The 20,318-nt window shown below is 37.3% G+C and overlaps 3 protein-coding genes and 2 long non-coding RNA genes across 5 annotated transcripts; 3 read left to right on the top strand and 2 right to left on the bottom strand.

Annotated features, from left to right (window-relative positions):
• Positions 1-527: 527 nt before the first annotated feature.
• On the top strand, positions 528-1,190 carry LOC148297023 (uncharacterized). Its single transcript, XR_015833689.1, has 2 exons — positions 528-614; positions 828-1,190. It is a non-coding gene; the product is annotated as an uncharacterized LOC148297023 (long non-coding RNA).
• Positions 852-6,009, bottom strand: LOC110756690 (tropinone reductase homolog At5g06060). Its single transcript, XM_021958143.2, has 5 exons — positions 5,846-6,009; positions 5,523-5,730; positions 5,123-5,339; positions 4,888-4,994; positions 852-1,221 (listed from the first exon to the last, which is right to left on the bottom strand). Exons 1-5 carry the CDS (start codon positions 5,932-5,934, stop codon positions 1,027-1,029), a joined length of 816 nt encoding a protein of 271 aa, XP_021813835.1. The 5' UTR covers positions 5,935-6,009; the 3' UTR covers positions 852-1,026.
• LOC148297022 (uncharacterized) lies at positions 3,347-4,595 on the top strand. Its single transcript, XR_015833688.1, has 2 exons — positions 3,347-3,610; positions 3,690-4,595. It is a non-coding gene; the product is annotated as an uncharacterized LOC148297022 (long non-coding RNA).
• Positions 6,010-8,835: 2,826 nt separating the features above from the next.
• On the bottom strand, positions 8,836-10,036 carry RBE (C2H2 and C2HC zinc fingers superfamily protein). Its single transcript, XM_021958174.2, has one exon. It carries the CDS (start codon positions 9,900-9,902, stop codon positions 9,033-9,035), a length of 870 nt encoding a protein of 289 aa, XP_021813866.1. The 5' UTR covers positions 9,903-10,036; the 3' UTR covers positions 8,836-9,032.
• Positions 10,037-15,632: 5,596 nt separating this feature from the next.
• LOC110756718 (uncharacterized) lies at positions 15,633-19,321 on the top strand. The gene is made up of 3 exons (XM_021958178.2): positions 15,633-16,767; positions 18,361-18,912; positions 19,034-19,321. Exons 1-3 carry the CDS (start codon positions 15,943-15,945, stop codon positions 19,145-19,147), a joined length of 1,491 nt encoding a protein of 496 aa, XP_021813870.1. The 5' UTR covers positions 15,633-15,942; the 3' UTR covers positions 19,148-19,321.
• Positions 19,322-20,318: the final 997 nt, after the last annotated feature.

Raw genomic sequence — 20,318 nt, 5'->3', positions numbered from 1 at the left:
TTGAGGTTCTTGAAAACCAATTAGCAATGAGGGATTAGCCCAACTAATTATAAACCCTTGCAAGGTTATCAAAACTTTCCAACGTGGGATTTTTTACCTTAACATTCTTATAAATCGAGTAGTCAAATTCTATATAAATTTAAAGACTGGAAGAGATATGTCAAAATAACATCTCAAAAAGCTTGATGTCACATATATTATAATATTTTTTTAGCCATAAAATCACACTAATATATTAGATGTTAAACTGTACATAAGCATTTTGTATTTGACATCTCCAACTAACTTACGAGGAAGAGGGAGACTTAAATTTGAATGCAAAAAGGTATTTGACCTAACTCAATTATGGGCTTTTATATTAAAATATTAGATATCAAATATTACTTAATTCCGTCGAAACTTGGTAAGCTGCAACACGTATCACGATTACAACACGTATCCAACTTTCCTAATTCCCAAAATACCCATCACCACGACATCTCCAAATAAAGAAAGTTCTTTGATGTTTGGGAGACGTGGAGGGTTGTGTTGGTGTGGGGTGACACGTACAAGCCCACACACCCACTTCACCACGTCACTCTTGCCTTGAAAATCAGAGGTCTTTTCCTGTAGAGGTGGGTTTCCTTTCATTTTTAATTTAATTTAATTTCTTTTTTTTCAATGTTTGCACCAGAAAGAGATTACTGTCTCTACAGTTTTCTGTGTGCCTGCCTCTTTTCTACCACTTATTAGATATTTTCTGTGTGCCTTTGAATTTTTCTTTCTTTCTTTTTCTCACCCACCAAACAGATTATGAGTTCTATGCTTTTTTTTGTTGATCAGAACAGAAGGCAAAAGAACCAAACAGAGGGTACAAGTAAAACGTGACCCAACATAGGACCACAATTTTTGTTCAAAAGTTTCTCACAAGGAAACGATGCCCAGTTCAGCTTAATAAGTGGTAAAACATTGGCTGAGCATCTGGGAGGGTAAATGATTCAGAAAAATACATGAAAAAAATGAGAAACAGAGACAGAGGCTCAAAAATCAAAGTGGCCGCCTAATGGGGTTAAAACCGTTCACAGTCATGCCTCCATCAACAGAAATAATCTGTCCAGTGATGTAAGAAGCAGCAGGTAGGCAGAGGAAGGCTACCAGAGATGAGACCTCCTCAGGTTCTGCAACACGATCAATAGGGGTACGTGAGGTTATCTCTTCCAAAAACTCCTTGTTATCCAGCAACTGAAAAGTAGCAATGGGGACAACCAGTCAGATGAATGGAAAATCAACATCATCACCCATCAATTTGAATACTTTTATCAGCAAACCCAAATTTTGTTTCATTCACATAAATATAAACTGCACTAAATTATTGAGATATGCTGCAAAAAATATTCTCCATGAAGTTAAGTATAGATTAAGATTAAAAGATGCGGTTGAACTAGAATACACAGAGATCTATTATCTTAACTTATAAAGGGTGTCTGCCCTATTGGTCATTGACGTTGCCCTATTATCTAAACTTAATGATTGCCCCCAACATAAAGATTAGACTGCCTATACGCAAACCATGATTACTAATTAAGCTTTTTGCATTCATGCCCCAAGGATATTTTTAAATTCGTAATCACGCACATATTGCAGACTTGTAGTTCTCAATTTCGATAATAGAAAGTTTAGGAGTAGGGGAGGCTACTTCATTCTAGGATTAAGGCATACCAAGATCTTTTTGAGGACTTACAGAGGGAGTCTTAGTCTTTGTTTTGGTTTTTACAGATTACCCACTAAGAGGGATTTTCGGCAGCGGGATTCGAACCTAAGCCTTGATAGTGAAGAGAACAATCCTTACCAATTCAACCAACCCTTGTTGACGTAGTTCTCAATTTCAAGTATGGTGTATAACTCTAAATTCATCAGAAGTTTCAGAACCTTTGGCACATGAGTGCACAAAGGCCTCAGCAATTTCTGTCTCACCAAAATAAGTACTTATCGAATAACACTTGCAAGAAAAGCCCTGGTAGGGTTTGAAAGAGATGGGTGAGTATATTTGAAGATTGGGATATAGGTATAAAGCTCCCACGGTGGGGTCTACAAAATCGTACCTTTGTTCAACCTGAGATATTGTCCGAAGTCCTATAATTGAGCTGAACTGATACTCGATAAATTCTTTCAGAATGTCTTTTGCCACTGTTATAAGTTGAACATGACGTAACAAGCATGTCAATTACTCTATCTATATTTTTCGTATTGAAGCTGGACATTATCCAGTCCATAAGATTCTCATTCTGAGCATGAACTAACATATTTGTTAACGAAAGGGAAAATAGAGAGAGAATTAAGAAGAAGATGAACCTTTCTGTATTATTTCTCAGATTACTCTATAATACAGAGAGTTAAGCTTTATAAGGCTCTAACTGATTATAACAGCTTACTAACTAATCTAACATCAGTCAATGACTAAGTGACACTTGTCACAATCCTAGCTCTACATACTCTAACATCCCCCCGCAAGATCATGGGTGGAGAATCCAACCATGAGATTGGAACAATGCTTAAACCAAAGAAGCAGAAAAAGCGTTGAATTTTGCTATAGTCGAAGCAGAGTAGGCTTTTTTTTTTTTTTTTTTCTTGTGTTTGGAGCACCAATCCAAAGCTTGAGACATAAGAGTACTCATGTTAAGCATAACCCAGCAAAGTTGGCCAAATTGACACATATAAAAATAAAAAAAAAGTACCAACTCCAGGCCATCACTGTTCCTCCAATGAAGACATGCTAAACCTTCCACTGATCCAGAGAGAGTATAGGAATCACAAATGATTAACTGTTCTAAACCAAAAAAGTAGAAAAGCCTTGAATGTGCTGTAGTTGAAGCTGAGTAGACTACATATTTGTTTTGCTTGGAGCACCAATCCAAAGCTTGAGATAGAAGAGTACTGCTATAGTGAGCTGCATGTGAAGCATATAACCCAGCAAAGAGTACCAACTCTATTCCAAATCAATGATGTAATCAGACCCCCACATCGAGATAGAGATAGAAGAAGAGAAGAGAGAAATTCTAGAAAGAGATAGAAGAAGAGGAGAGGGAAATTCTAGAAAGAGATAGAAGAAGAGAAGAGGGAAATTCTTGTTCCCTGAGAATTTAGAGAAATGAGATAGAAAGCAAGAAGAAGTGGGAAATTCTTTTGTTCCCTGAAGATTGTAGAAAGAAGATAGAAAAGAGGAAGAATTAATAAATTCTTTCCCTTAGAGACTGTAGAAAGGAGTTTGTTCCTTTTGAGATTGGAGAAACAGATAGAAGAGAACGAGATATGAGAAATTATTTGTCCCTTGAGATAAGAAGAAAGAGATAGAAGAGAATGAAATGGGAAATTCCTTGTCCCCTGAGATAAGAAGAGTGAGAGAAGAGAATTGTGACAGAACAATGGTGATGTATTCAAGAACATGAAGTTGATTTTATAGCAAGCAAAGGTGAATAGAAAGCTTGAATCTTTGACTACAGGTATTCTCCAATTATTGAAATCAGAGAGATAGAGGATGAACAATAGACATACCCAACCAGAAGAACATCCATAGGACCCAAATAGCAGAATTGCAGTGGAAGAGAGAGTTGCAATAAGCAGCTGCATCAAGGCACGATTGTGCATCTTCCAGACTTGATAAGCATCAATCTCAACACCTTCAATATCTAAATATTTATCAAAATGTGCAGGACATTTCCTTGAACCATCCACAAAACCCAAGAGGCCACGACCTTCAAGAAGAAGATTCATTTGGAAATGCCAAGTCCAATAATTTGTATCATCAAGCTTGACTGTCACAGATGTATGTAGAAACAGTAGGAATGAGAGTTGCAATAGGAGATTGAACAAGTTGAAGTTGAGTAGGAGTCACCATCTTGTTGAACAACGGAAAGAAAGAAAGAGTTGCAAAGAACAGTCGATGAGGCAATAGAGCGAACATGTAGTAGGCAAAGTGTAGAGAACAATTCTTGGCACTATCGTGAAGAAAGAAAACCCAAAGAACCAGAAGCAAGGGAACAAAGATGAGTAGAGATTGGAAGGGGGAAGCAGAAAAGCTCGGAATTGATCAAGTACATTGAAAATTCCCAAAACCGAGTATCAATTGAGTATTATCCCAAAATCAGCAACAAAACCCAATTGAGACGTCCTCGAATCAAATATGAGACTGAAAAATCCCAAATAACAAGCTGAATAGAAACACTGAAGGCAGTTTGATGAAATTGATAATTCAAGAATGAAGTGGAAGAATCAGATATAGACGTCGATTTCCATGAAGTTCTAGAAAAGAATGTCAAGGCATAGAAAGCGGAAGCATAAGAATGCAGGATCGATCCATGCATTGGTCCCTTAACTTTTCAATGTGGGACAAATACTCTCAACACACCCCCGCACGTGTGGCGAACTTTCAAGCCTAACACGTGGACAACACATATTGGGTGACGTGGGAGCACATGCGGCCGTTAGGCCCAACACGTGAAGCCTTGCTCTGATACCATGTTAACGAAAGGGAAAATAGAGAGAGAATTAAGAAGAAGATGAACCTTTCTGTATTATTTCTCAGATTACTCTACAATACAGAGAGTTAAGCTTTATAAGGCTCTAACTGATTACAACAGCTTACTAACTAATCTAACATCAGTCAATGACTAAGTGACACTTGTCACAATCCTAGCTCTACATACTCTAATAATATTCACTTTCAATGTAATTCCCATTATAGGGGGAGAAACAAGTCTTAGGTTTTGTGGGTGCATCTTCATGCTGAATAAACATGCTATAACATACTCCTATGGATTACATTTAGGCAAACACAAAAAAGTTGTAATTGAAGTAATATTGAAATATATGTATATCACCTAAATGACCACAAGAAGGAAAGAGTATTACATGTTCCACAAGTGAGGTTCTGGTATACCAAGGGCAGACAGAATTGCTCCTGATATTGTCTTTTGCCCATTCACAAGCCAGGTTTTTTGTAAGCTGATTAATTGCAGCTGAAAATGGAGAAGAGGAGAGACAACAAAAGAGAATTTAGCTTTTGCCTTTTCACACTCATCGAATTTAATACATCATATGGATTATGGAGCAAAATAAGACACGCCATAGCAAAGCAATAGCTCACCTTTACTTGCTGCATAAATGGTCCCAGAACCTATATTCACCAAACCAGCAACAGAGGATATAAACACAATGCTTCCCGCTCCAGATGCTTTCAAAAGAGGGTGTGCAAGTTGGGAAAGATGGTATGTGGATTCTAAGTTGGTAGTCATGAGTGACGAATATTCTTCAGAAGTGTACTCAGTAGTTGGCTTCCTGATGTTTGTCCCAACATTGTTTACCTACGCCCACAATCACATTCAATGTAACCCTTTTTCTTTCTCATAAAAAGACACACTTTAATTTGAGAATTGAAGTCATAACCACAACCCATTTCTACTTAGGCTATGAAACATTAAAAAGTTCTTTTCTTTGTGACATTTATACAAGCAGCCATAGCACAAAGTAAACAGAGGGTTACTTACAAGTATGTTGAGCTTGCCATAGAAAGAAGAAGCCACTTGCTGCACGAGCTTTTCTCTCTCCGTTTTAGACGAGGCATCACAAACAGACCCAGTGACCAGAAAGCCCTTAGCCTTCCATTCCTTTAAGCATTTGTGAAGTTCTGCTTCGTTCCGAGAACAGGTGTGCACAGACGAACCAAACCCAGCTAGCTCTTCCACCACGGCATACCTGAATTGAAAAAGAGCGACAAATCGAAATCAATATAATTAATTTCAACCAAAAAGCTCAATCTTAAAAGAATCCCATGAGACCATTTGATGAATTTTGTAAGAGAGAGAGAGACCCAATTCCACGAGTGCCACCGGTGACGAGGGCAGTCATTCCCTTGAGAGACCATCTGGAGTTTGGGAGGCTGCTCTCTGCCTTAGCCATTTTCGCGGTTTACAAGCTACTTCACCGAACTGGTAAGTGATCGCAAAGTTTCCAATGGCCAACAGCCACTCCAAGGGATATAAGATTATAATAATACAAAAATGATGTGGCACAAATATTATTCTAATTCTAATTTGAATTTGTCTTATGAATCGTAATTATCATCAAGGCTTTTCATACCAAAGAGAGAAATCTGACACTAGTCTCTCCGCAAGCGCTTTTGAGATTTTTTTTTTTTTAAAATTTAATTTATTTTAAAATTATTTTAGAATTAAAAATAATAATGGGTAGTTGTATTCCATAAAAAGAGGATCCATTATCTGATTTTTCTTTTAATTTTAATTTTTTTAATATAAAAAAGTGTGAATTTACTATATTATCCTTATTTAATTAATAATTTCAATTCTTAATATTTGCATTAATCAAGGGCATTTTCTGGTATTTTGAATATTTCACCATTTTTTGGCTTTTGCTTTATATATATAGATTATGTGATGTCCTTCAAATATCAATAATTAAAGGAAAAAACTATTTGTAATTGCCCCCTTTTTTTTTTTTTTTTTTTGGTGTTCGGGTTACATGCATTACTTGTTAGAGACTCTCACCATAAAATAAATACGCGCAAACATTTTTGTTGATAAATTCAAATTTCTTATTGCCTCCCAACCATATAACCTAAAGTACAATGCATTCTGCTAACAAGATATAGCCCAGTGGAAAATGCCTTAACTTATAAATTAATGGTCTCAAGTTTGAATTCCAATGACAACGTAATAGTGTGTGTAAGAAACCACCTCCCCAGTTTAGACAATCATTTGTACTAAAAAATGTATAGTGCATTCTGGTCAGCCAAAATGTCATACATAACAAGAAAAAAGATTACAAGTTGCAAGCTCTATGGGCCAAAATGATTATACGTACAATTGAGATAGGGTTAGCTAACTAGGGTGTTTGGCCCAAATCAAGCTTTTGCAAAATCTAGGAAAACCCAATAAGCGGCCCTTATGTATAAATGGAATGGAAAGCTCTGCAAAACGAAGCACCAAAACCAAGTAACCAACTAACCAATCCATTTATGAACATCACCATCCAATTTGTCCAAAAAGCTCTCCCACATCAAGCTGAAACCAACAACCAATTCAACTAACTGAGCTCTACAACATCTCCTCATTCCCTTGTAATTTACTGTTACAAATTAAAGAAACAGATCACAGACACAGACCACATCTGTCATCTCCATGTCCATGTGCGTTTCTGGTTCTCCAACTGCACCTTAAATTAACCTCATCACTCTCAGACTGAAAAAAGGAAAATACCAACAACAAAAAAAAAACAGCTACTCTTAATATTCAGACCTCGATAAATGTTACAAAAGGTCAAAAACCAGACCAACCAAACTACTTCAACAGCCAGAAACCAGACCAGACACTGCCCCAATTATGGTCTCCTTTTTAACCCTTTCTTACACAAAAACAGATACCTCATCGATACCAAAGTAAAAGCAAACTTCATACCCCCATTTACCCATTACCCCTCCTCGAAAAATATGTTCATATATTCAAGTGTACATGGAAAGAGTCTTACATTTCCATCACCCAAAAATGGAAAAAATATTGTTGGGGTAACATAAATTCCCTCCAGATCTCTGCCAAGAACATTAAGTCAAAAGCCAGCGATGTTTCATCATCAATTTGCCTTATAAAGAAAAAGTTGAAATAAAACACAGTTGAAATTCCTGGAGACATCCCCGTGTATTCTGCAGCAAACCATGGGTGTGTTATAATGGTGGCTTTAGTATATTCCAGAGTGCCACATTACTCTAACCAGATAGGAGGAGCCTAGCTAGGGTTTTTGAAATGAAAAAAAAACTATATATAGTTCTTCTAGGGTTGGCCATTTGTCGTTGTGGGTTTCAACATGTAGCTAGAATCGTTCCAAAAGTGAAAACAAGGGACGCGTGAATAGTGCCATTGATGTGAGTTTTGTTTCTGTCTGGGATGCCATTTTAATAAAATGGTATTAATTTTACTTTCTCGTGGGTTTGTATTAATTTAATTGAATTTGATTCCCATAGGGTTGGTGGACTATTTTGGAAGATTATAGAGAGAATGAAGGACATGGAATTGAAGAGAAAAACAGAAACAGGTCCACACAGAAGGGGTTAATAGTTAACTTGGAATTTATTAGGGGTTTGATTTCATCTTATACTATGTAATGTATTTAATTGATGATCTCTCTTTAGCAATGCATGCACTGTTGAATTCAGTCCTTTGGGATATTGTAGCTGAAGTGACTTTTGATGTCAGTTACTTGTCAGTTCTTTCACCAATTTACAACCTCACAGATACAGTTAAGTTTCCACCCCTTACATCACTTGGCAGGAAGAAGAAAACAAACAAAAAGCGATAAACATGAAAACAAGCACAAAGCAACATCTCTCCCTCTCTCTCTCATGATTCAAGTATGAGGACTGGGAGTCAACTAATGGTAACTACTGTGTACCTCTTTGAATAATTTCTTACAACCTGAACAGCAAACCTGGTAGATCTGAAATTTGATGGGAATTTCATATGTCTTTGGAACTTCATCTATCTATCTATCTATAGCTAACAGGTGGAGTGGAATATACATCACACCTCATAAACCCTAATGCAAGACTTTATCATGTTTTCACATCAAGATATATCTATATATAGGAGGAGGAAGTGGCCAAATATTGAGCAGCACCGATTTAGCTTACTCTTTATATATGGATGCTCTCTGTCAATTGACTTCCAGTTTCAAGCATAACATTTTATCATCACATCAATACCATGTATAGTAACTAATAATAATTCAGAACTGATCAAATGAATATCGATTAGACAAACAAAAATAAAAAATAAAGTGCAATCAATTAATGATCTTGACTTGAATTATGTGCACCTCAAGCTGGCATGCTTGATTTCCCTTGAATCATCTAAAGGATGGGTTTGCCAGGAAAGAGATGGAAAAACAGTAAACGCAGAAAGTGATTTCCTTTAAAATTTCTTCTGATTAATTTAAAAAAATAGTGCAACATAAGACCATGAGCCCATACAATTGCATTGCAAGTGCTTTCATTTCACCTTGGGAGGGTCACCAAGCCTGAGCTCAAGATCCAAATCTTCCATGGAGGAGCTAGCCATAAGCCCAGTCACCTCTGCTTCTGATTGGAGAAAAAATGGAAATGAAGAAATAGCTGCAGTAGCAGTCTTTGGCCTTTTACAACTGATGCTTGCCTCTTCCCCACAAGACCCACCTTGTGATCTGTTTCGGCTAACAACCGAAATATTTAACCCCACAGACAAATCGGTCTCAACATTAAAATCACCATGATCATAACTACCTAGCAGGCACCTAGAATCTTCTTCTTCTCTGGTCATGATATTCTTTTCCAATTGATGATCAGGCTTTGAATTATCTGACCAAGATGGAGCAGAAGTAGCAGAATGATGAGAGAGAAAAGCGCGTTCAGCACCTGAGGAATTCTCCTTCTGAATAGAGACTAAAGCTGAGGGAGCCCTAGAAGGTGATGAGAAAGGACATGATATTGAGGAAGTTATAGGTTGATGATGATGATCATGATCATGATCAGATGGTTTAGAAAGCTGATGACGATCATGGGCCTCCTGGCTATGATGGTGGTGATGATGGTGAATAGTGTTATTGGGGTTAAGGCATTGCTTAAGTCTGGCTCTGTCTCTCCTGTGGACATTCATGTGGCCCCCTAGGGCTTGAGCTGACCTGAATTCTCTCATACAAAAGCTGCAGGAATAAGATCTTGGAGGCCATATACAACCCCCAAGAGGACCATGCCCAGCTGCATCTGCAGCAAAAGCCTTCTCTTCCCATGTTGTTGAGTTCATTGATGATGGTGATGGTGGCGAGCACTTGAAGATCTGATCTTTCCTGCTAATTTGCCACACCAAACACTGAGCTTGTTCCATCCACAAAGCTAGCCCACCACAAAGAGAGAGAGAGAGAGAGAGAGAGAGAGAGAGAGAGAGAGAGAGTCTGATCAGCCTAACAAACTAAACCAGAGCTATAAATATAAATGAGATCATGTGATCAAATGTTGTTTGAGAGAGAATAAATTTAATATTTAGTACGATGCGGGCTTATAGCTCCAGTGACGTCAGATGAGAGCGCATGCAGTATTTACCACTACACCCAGAGTCAGAGTTTGAACCCTCCTCCCTCCCCCAGTTGGCCTGTTTAATTTGTAATATTAGGAGATGAATGAAGGGCACTTGAGAATCTATGAGTAAGAGAAGAGGTCAGCTGAAAAGGTCTTGGTAATAGGCTTTACGCCGTGGGTTTCCTACTTTCCTCTAATTTGGCTCTAGCAATGAAGCTACTCTTTTGGTTTCTAGCTCGTTTGCTACATAGTCATTGTCTCCAGTATTATTTTGACAATTTATAGAGGGGCCCATTTATGTCATGCATTTGATTTGATCCACATGCATGAAAACACCAACGAATCATCATGAATTGATAATTGATATTATGATACACGCATAATAATGATCGAATGCCTTCCTAGCTAGGTTGGAACTTGGAGGTAAAAATAATATTGTTAATTATATTATTGCTGCCGTGAAATGAAAATTTTCAAGCCAGGGTTAGACTTTATGCACGTCAAACTATCATTTACTATTATAAAAATGAGGCACACGATGGCTCTATGGAAACTATTTTTGAGACCTAGAAGAACATATAGGATAGGAGCCATGCTTTGCAGTAAGTGGGGAGATGAGACCAATCCATGAGGAGGAGTGTATATATAGAAAGACACAGAGAAGACAAAGGCCTGTGAATTTCGAAATTGATATAACAATATATATATTAATCTTGGTATATATAATCACAGATAACATGGTCCACAAGGTGTCTTTTCTTGAATCTATGGTTAGATCAGATAGTTTGACAATGGATTTCAGTGCAATTTGTCCTAATCATTCCGACTTTTTCCTATTAAGTATATAAACGATTGGGAAAGCATATATTAATCTTTTAACTATATAACAAACAAACAGTTGTTATCATAATTTACAATAATCATCATGTATTAAACTGACATACACTACACTGATGTTAGAACTCGAATCCATGATTTTTTGGGGAAAAAAGAGGGAGCATTTGCTCCAAACCATTACATTACATTTGCTCCAAACTCTCATATTTTGCACTAGTTATCACATCTATAATGTTCCTTAGACGAAATAAAAAAACAATTCACGTGCATCGTGCTCATTTGAATTGATTTAGTGATCGAAGCAAGCATCATTGTCATAAACTTCACATGATCTCATGCTTGTTTATTTGAAAGGACCAAGTCTTGATTTGATATCACTTCAAATTTCTTCCTACTGTCTCTCTCTGTAGTGAACGTGTGTTGAGAAATTCTTTGTAATTTTCCTCCCATATCACGCCAAGTTAACAAGTCAACAAACAACAAAGACATTTTCTTTTACACGAACATAAAAATAATGAATTAATTTTTACTTTAAACTAGCTACTACAACTCACATATTTCAGAGATAAGACTTGGCAGTGCTTACCTATATAGTTTCGTTATCTAAGTAAATATTAAAATATCCATTAAATTTCCTTTCGATGAATTCAGTAGAAGAAAAAAAAAAGGTCAAGACAAGTTAATTACTTATATATTAATTATTAAATTGGTCACTAATACAAGTTGGTAAGATTATATATTGCGTTTCTCTTACAACTTTCTTCTCTCCAAGGCATTGTATAAAATTAATTAATTACTTACCTAGCTTCAAAAGCATTGGCCATGCATATAGCTAAGTTTTCTCAAGAGTTGGTGCACTGTGTCTAATCTGTATGGAGGATTTCAGGCTCATATGGGAAAATCCCAAATTTACAAAGTGATTAGAGGTTAATTAAGACCCAAATATATTATATGTTTTTATTATGGGACTGCTGGAATTAAAAGTAGACAGTAGATAGCCACCTGCCACACAATGACCAAAATTAACGTATTGAGTGGAGTTAATTAACAACCACAAGGTATGGATAAATAAATAAAATTACAAGTCTTTGAATGGTCAAATCTCATGTTTGACACAGTTGGGCTGTAGACCAACTATCAACTTTTTCCAGCCTCATGTGGTTGGTACTATTTGACTGTGGATGATGATACAGTTCTTCTCTTATGCGGACATTCAAACGTTATTACAGCACAGACGTTATTGTAAACAATAAAGAAAGCATGGAGGAGTGTAGAAAATAAATGGTGTCTACAAGATAATAACGTCCGGACATCCGTACTGTTTGTAATAAATTTTTAATAGCAGTTTAATTATGGATTAGACTGTTGGCCTTGAGAGACAAAAAAGCTTTCATGGTAGGTATCGTACGTATAATACTCAAGCTAGCTAGGACCTTAGAGTGAGACAATTTGCTGGACTTGATTCTGTTTTCATTTAAGTAGCGGCCAGAAGTTGTATGATTCCAAATGTTTTTTTCTTTTTCTTTTGGTTCGGTCAATATTGGATAATTCTAAAAGCCTAAACAAATAAAGAGGAACATAAAATATGCATCAATTATTAAAATCATTGACTGATTTAAGATTATAAATAAATAAATAAATAAAAATAAAAAGTTCTATATAGATTGTCTTCTACTTATAGAGCTCTACCTAAATTGTCTTCATTCTCAACTTGTGGAGAAAGAAAATTCGAATGAGAACACGGTGATGTTCATGACTTGATTACAAAACAACAAGGAAATAATTTTAAGTAAACCTTTTTAAATTAAAGATAGACTAAATAATTAGGGATGTGTAATTTTAATATTCTATCTGGCCGACTGATTAGAGATAGAGTCGAGTCATATAGATTCATGTGTATGGTATTAGCTAGCCATGACGTGACACTTGGTCACTGAAAGAAGCAAACATGCAAACATGTTATGTATACAGTGAATCTTCGTAAGAATCATTGATCATGTATATTCCGTTATATATATAAAACTTATAAAGCTCTAGTGTACGAGTAATTTCTCGGTGTGACAGTCACATTATCGTATAATATCATCAATCATTTCTTGTCATAATATGCATATTTATTGATTAATACTATATACTTTAAGTCCATAATACATCAATTATATTATTTATTCATATTATAACAAATAAATTAACGTTGAGAGTGTTTGTCCAACATTGAAAAGTTAAGGAACTTATAGCCTGAGTTTATAAGGAGTTGGCTTCACGTATGTGTTGTCCGCATATTAAGTTTGAAAACGGCTCTATAGTGTTTTTTGAGAGAGAGAGGACTAGGGTTTTCCCACAGTCTCTTTCCATTTACATAAAAAAAAAACGAACACATGTATTTCTAATAAGGCCAATGCAAAAGGCAAAAACTGCCAAATTGATTTAGATGTATTGAATAAAATTACAAGTTGAAATTGACACCAACATATTGTGAAGCAGGTTACTACAACGGTTGTGGCCCTCCCTCTTCTCCCTCTGCTTGGCACCCAGGATCGAAACCTCAGGGTTTCTTTTCTCCCAATGTAACAAAATTCAAAGGTGGGCTTTTGTTCAAAGTGTAGAAGATGGTCCACAACTCAAACTATATTGGACTTTTCCAACAAAAAGAAGGCCTGTGCTGTGACCCAAGCAACCCAACTAACACAGAAACAATATCTTCTGGGTTTTGTTTTTTTCTTTCTCTTTTTAATATTTCCATGTACAAACATGGTTATTATGCAGCAGTTTCTTACTCTTTATTGAGATCCCATTTTTGCAATCCATGGGCAGACAAAAGAACGTGTTGTTGCTTGCTGCACAGAGCTCTACTATTTAGCCTGCAAGTCAATCTTATTAGACCCCGAAAGAGGAGAGGGCCCAACATAAAACCTGTAATCTTCCAGTCATTGGGTCCTGTTTGGTTTCCTTTGCCGTCTTGTTGTACATACTCAAAATGTCTACATTGCCTTAACTACACCAGAATCACTATTGAAATCATTACTTTTCGTATGAAGTACAACCATAGAAATATGAATTGTCTCCCTTCAAAAGGATACGTGTTGTTACTAATTCACATGTTTTCACTTAAAACGTTGAGGTATCATTAGTTAAGTTGTTGTCACCACTAATCCCTTGTTTGTTTAGCGACATCGACATGTGCTCCTCTGCTAAGTGTAAAGCTAGCATAGATGACCAATCACTGAAAAGTCAGATTTGCTTTACAATTCAAAACCAGGCAATTTACCGAACCCCCACCAAAAAACACAAAAAGAAATCAACTTATGGCGGGGTGATTTGTTTAATCTGTGACAGAGGAAACAATTATTTTTAAATCAGAAAAATAATTAATTAGGCCATAATCTTGGGCTTGAACCCTGTATGCGGAGACACGTGTTAGTTTGTTCCATCGCTATCATCATCAAAGTGTTTAAAGGAAGGAATCACCTTCCCTCATGATTCCATTCTGTTGAGTTCGTCGTCCTAAACATCTCTGCTAAAGCTTTTTTTTTTTTTCAATAAAAAAAAGAAGAAATGAAAATGGGTTTGTTCATGGTGCAGGTAAAAAGAAAAACAAGGATATGGTGATTTCTCTGTTCACCGAATCTCTCTTTTTTGGGTTGAGAATTAAATACCTGTCCTGTAGTCTATGATAATTCTTGCGAATTGAATGGGTTGATTCAATTGGATTTAGTTTTCTACATTTTCACCTAATTTATTTGCCACAAGTTATACGGAAACTTTTTTGAGTCAATGATGGCTATTAATTCAGGGGTTTAAAATGTAAAGATTTTATAATTAAATTGTTTGAGTAGAATGTGAAAAAGAAAAAAGAAGAACAAAAGGCATGGCCTGATGGATTTCACATGTTACATTGGCATTGCAATAGTCATTTTCAAAATCCAACACCAACATCCGATTGTGAGAAATCGATTGTATACAATAAAAAAAACTTAGTTGTAACGAGGATATCACTGTTTTGTTATCTCCAATCAATAACACAATCACACGTGAAGAAATTATCTTATATGTCATTGCGTTATTGATTAAAAATAACAAAAATTATTCCCGTTGCATGAAAGTCTTTCTATTATACGACAAATGCAAATAAATTGATAGATTCTTTGCCTAACTTGTAAAACAAATGAAGAATTGGAGTTATTGAATGAATATCAAGCCCGTCAATTCTGATATTTTGGGATGGAACAAGATTTTCCAAGATATTCTTGCTCTGCTCCAAACAAAACATTAGTAACTTGCCAATTTTAGTTGACACGTAATAAAAACCCTAATAATGTCGGTCGAGCAAAAACAAGAAGTTAAATCTTTGATACATGCATAATGCCGATTGATATCTAACATTCTTAACGTTATATGCCTAAACTTTAACACAACTTTGTGTTCTGGTCGGTAATTTCTATATATTGATTCTAGTAAGATCTAAAAATTTTACAATATTTACACCTATCGTAAAACGAAATGGATGACACTGCTAAAATTGCGTAAATTTTGTTAACCTTGCCAGCATAAACCGTACCCATTTTTTCCCATCTCTGTAAAACTGTAAACTGTAAAAAAGCCAGCCCCAACCGAGCGCAAGCACCCAAAACTCAACTGTAAAAAAGCCAGCACACGTACAAAATCACAACCTTCTTTCTCACTCTTTTGGTTTATATATCTTTTCTTCTTCATTCATAACCATTCTCATCCCTTTTCTATCTCTCTCTCTCTCTCTCTCTCAGAGCTAGTTGTTCTTACTATTTTCCGTACGCTTTTTCATACGGATTCATGCCCCCACTTTTCTCCTACCCATCTGAAAACCGAAGCTTCTAGCCCTGTGACGCTCTGATATCAGAATTCTTCTGAGTCTGGGGGCGTACATGAAAGCTTTTTCATCCGCCGGGGAGTTTTCGTAAATATATGATTCTCCGGGGGGGTCTGCTCCGACAATTAGAATTCTTCCGGGGGGTTTTGTGCAAAAATAAAAAAACATGCAGACAACGAGCCCGACTCGGGCGGACCAGCTCAAAGCTTCCAACTTGTTCACATTCCCGGAAAAAATCGGCGACTATTTGGTCTTCTCCCTGCGCGTGGGTCTCCTCCTCTGCTTCCTTGCGTCGATATCACTCGCCATCTTCTCCGCCTTCTCTCCCAAGTCCCATTGGCTCTCCATCCCCTCCCGCACCCAAGCCCAACCCGAGTTCAGAACTTCCGGACATGAACGAACTAATATCTCCCACATTCTCTTCGGCATCGGCGCCTCCATCGCCACGTGGAGAGAGCGGAGCCGCTCCACCAATCTCTGGTGGGACCCGAAGTCGACACGCGGCTTCGTCTGGCTCGACGCGAAACCCGATAACCAAACCAGCAACGTCTCGGGTTCAATTCCGTACCGGGTCTCGGAGGACTGGACCCGGTTCAAATACTCGAGTTCGCAATCCGCGGTTCGTATCGCCCGGATTGTGTACGAGAGCTTCAAGCTCCGGGTGCCCAACGTGAGGTGGTTCGTGATGGGAGACGACGATACGGTGTTTTTCACTCACAACTTGGTTTCGGTGTTAGCGAGGTACGATCACAATCGGATGTACTACATTGGAGGGAACTCGGAGAGCGTCGAGCAGGACGTGATGCACGCGTACGAGATGGCGTTTGGTGGCGGTGGGTTCGCCATCAGCTACCCGCTCGCGGCGCGCTTGGTGGAGCGGATGGACGGCTGTCTGGAGAGGTACTACAATTTCTACGGCTCTGATCAGAGGGTGTGGGGCTGCGTGAGCGAGATGGGTGTGCCGCTCACTAAACTGCGTGGGTTCCACCAGGTACGTTACTTTTGTCGTGATTGATTGTGTGTGTTTTTTCGGTTACACGTGGCGGGATCTGGTGGTATCACTTTGTAGAAAAAGACTCTGGAGGAGAGTCGGTAAACAGTTTTTGTTTGCTGATGTCCGAAATTTAACGGCGGGTGTGAGTGGTCTTTGGATTTCTGCCACGTGTGACTGAGATTTGAATTGGGTTGAACGGCCCATGTTAAATCCGACACCTCACCTCGTCAATCAACATAAAAAAGATATATGAACCCATAATTTCTTGGAACGGATTCAGTTGATAACCCATCATTTGAAAAAAAACAAATCATGAAAAATATTTGAACTTAAGGCAACATAATATAACAATGATATTAGATTAATAAGCGATACCGTGTTGAAGGAGGTCTCGGGTTCAAATTTTATAGATTACAAATTGTTGCGTAAAAAAATATAAATTGTAATGCGACAACAAGATCAAGATGGGGGACAATTCATACTTATAAAGACTTTTTTTAAGTGAGTGACTTTCATAGAGTTGACAAATTCTTAAATACTTTCATAGAGTTGATAAAAGTCACTAGTAAATTGGCAAGACTTTTGCTCTTAACAATTAGTCTTAAAAGTATGGAAAAGTAATTCATTTAATAAGCCTTTTAAAAATCATTAACTTTTTGGATACCAACAAATTTTTAAATACTATTTCAAAGTCATAATTGGATACCACCAAACTTTTAAATACTTTTTAAAAGTCACAATTGAATACCACTAGACTTTTATATACTCTTTAAAAGTCTAAATTGAATACCTCCAGACTTTTAAACTCTATAAAAGTCATTAAAAGTTTGAATTGGATACACCCCGTTGAGAACGGCATATATATTCCGTCATTGTTCCAAATGGTATATTTTAAGCTACTAAACAATATTCTTCTCATGGCACGTGGCAAAGCATGATATGCAAAACGATGTTATTGTTGGTAGGTTTTATGGTTGTTATGTGTATTTAATATAATATGAGGATGTTAAAGGCTGCATGCATGTGTTCACTTGTCCTGTTTAGCAAAAAAGTTGGACACATGTCAAAGATTAGTGTAAAGGTGGCCTAGAACAACAAAATGACCATGGAATCGCTCGTCTTCTTGTCTTTAAGCACTTTCCTTTGAAATTTTGGAATTTGGAGGTCTTGAAATTCAAAGAAGTAGGTAGCAACAAATTTGTGCAAATGATTTCTTCCACCTGTCAGTCTAAAACATTCCAACCCACCACATTGGCAAGTTTGAGCTTTCTATGGGGGCTCCGGTGGAATTAATTAAAATTAAAAGCCTCTTGGTCCTTGTGTATCATGTTACTCAGCTTCCACCTCGTCCATGGACAATGACCGAATGGTACTACTTTTAAAGTTTCTCCAGTCGTTTTTTACAGCAGTAATTAGTTATCCACATGGTTGGTGGCTGAGTTTTTGGACCACATGTTTAGATTAATGTGTTCAATTCCTATGTCTTGGACTCTAATCCGCATGATTGCTGGCTTAGAGAGAATGCTTGTTATAGTTCTTTCATTGTGAAAATGAATGTGACCCGTTTGGTATGTTGTGGTATTTTTTCAGTTTGATATCAGAGGGGACGCCTATGGGATTTTAGCTGCGCACCCATTGGCACCACTTGTGTCGCTCCACCACCTGGATACCTTGAAACCCCTCTTCCCAGACCAGGACCATTTAGGCTCAGTCAAAACTCTTCTCCGTGCATATCGGGTCGACCCAGGCCGGATTCTACAACAAAGTTTCTGCTACAATCACAGGCGTAAATGGTCAATGTCAATGTCCATTTCTTGGGGCTACACCATTCAGCTTTACCCGTCAATGGTGGCAGCCCTGGATCTTCAGACCCCGTTGCGGACGTTTAAGACATGGCGGAGTTGGAATGATGGACCCTTCACATTCAATACCAGACCCATGAGTTCTGACCCGTGTCAGCAGCCGCTCATTTTTTTCTTGGACCATGTTAAGGTTAGTAAGAGTGGGCTCACTGTGACTACTTATAAGAGGTTTGTGGTCAATGAAGGAAAGGAATGTGATAAAGCAGAGTATATCCATGCAAGGGCAATGCAGAAGATTATAGTCTCCTCAAACAAGATGGACCCTCAATATTGGACAAAGGTAACCCCACTTTCATAAATCATATATTGCTCCTTTTTCATAAATAATATGGTTTGAGCTTAATTTGTGATTAGTGGTCTAATCTAAATTTTAATGGTTCTGATTTGATGGTGTTGAGCAGGAGGAGGCTCCGCGAAGAGACTGCTCCGAGATTAAGAATCCTGGCGGCTTCTGGCATGTCAGTATGGAGATTAGGATTAGGGCATGCAGACCCTCTGAATCTATTTTTATGTAGAGGGTTTAGGATGGCATTCTGTGCTGTGAGATTACAAAATATTATAGAGGTTTTTTTCTTTTTGGCCTTAGCATATATACTACGTACGTACTTATAGATCAGTCAATGAGCTATATTAATATTGCCTTCCTGTAACTATTCAAGTCTAATAATACCAAGGCTTAGATTAGTCCACACTTTAACTCTCCTTTGTTTTTCCCTTCCTCTCTCTCAATCTCACTATTTGATGTGTCAATTAAAACTTACGGCCGATAAATTCTTATGTCGAGAAATTCTCAAGTAAGACAATCAGGTCATCACGTGTTCTCAATCCCGATAAATTCTTATGTCGAGAAATTCTCAAGTAAGACAATCAGGTGATCACGTGTTCTCAATCCACTCATATAATAACACAAGCCTACGCACCTGCACATTGACGAATTGTGGCTATAAAAGCACCCGCACTATCAATGAAGAGAGCATACGACATGCTCAATTTCCCGCCCAAGCGAATGGTGTTGTTGCATTTGTCAACTCAAGGGTAACTTTTAAAAAAGTTTGTGCGTATAGGTGGAAAAGATCAGCTGCAGATGCTTGAAAGCATCTTTAGTGATTTTAAAAGCATAAGCAACAAGGGCAGATTCAGGATTTCAAAATTGAGTGGAACATAAAGATGCAACTCTTGTTGCGTACCAATTCGTTCTTTTATTTCTTTTATTTTTTTCACTTAAAGGGATTATGTGTGAAGAGGGTTATCAGTGAAAGGAAAATTAGCAATAGACTGTTCATAAAAAAAAATATAAATATAAATAAAAAGAAGTTGGCAGTGGGCTAAAAAAGTAATAACGTATACTTTTCATTTTAGAGAGAACTTTACAGAGATGTCCTACACAAGAATGTCCTGGAATAGTAAAAAAGAATTCAATTCATTAGTTTGTCTCATCTTAGAGTGTTGATGAGCCTGTGAGTCTTTGAATGTGAGCATGGTATGATTGTCATTAGTAAGCATGAGTGGGCTAAGTTAAATTTTAGACTAATAACATAACAACTCACCCGGGCTATAGCCCAAGTTAGTCCCTTCTAGGGACTGTCCTTGATAAGGAATCGCTGGTCATCATAAACGAGAAAATGTGGAAAGGAAAGGAAAAAAAAAAATGGAGCTACTATGATGAGAGAAGTTACATTTTGTGAT

The sequence above is a fragment of the Prunus avium genome, chromosome 2 (assembly GCF_965620075.1).
Source record: "Prunus avium chromosome 2, drPruAviu1.hap1.1, whole genome shotgun sequence".
NCBI classification, from domain to species: domain Eukaryota; kingdom Viridiplantae; phylum Streptophyta; class Magnoliopsida; order Rosales; family Rosaceae; genus Prunus; species Prunus avium.
This window is presented reverse-complemented; position numbering and strand designations above follow the sequence as displayed.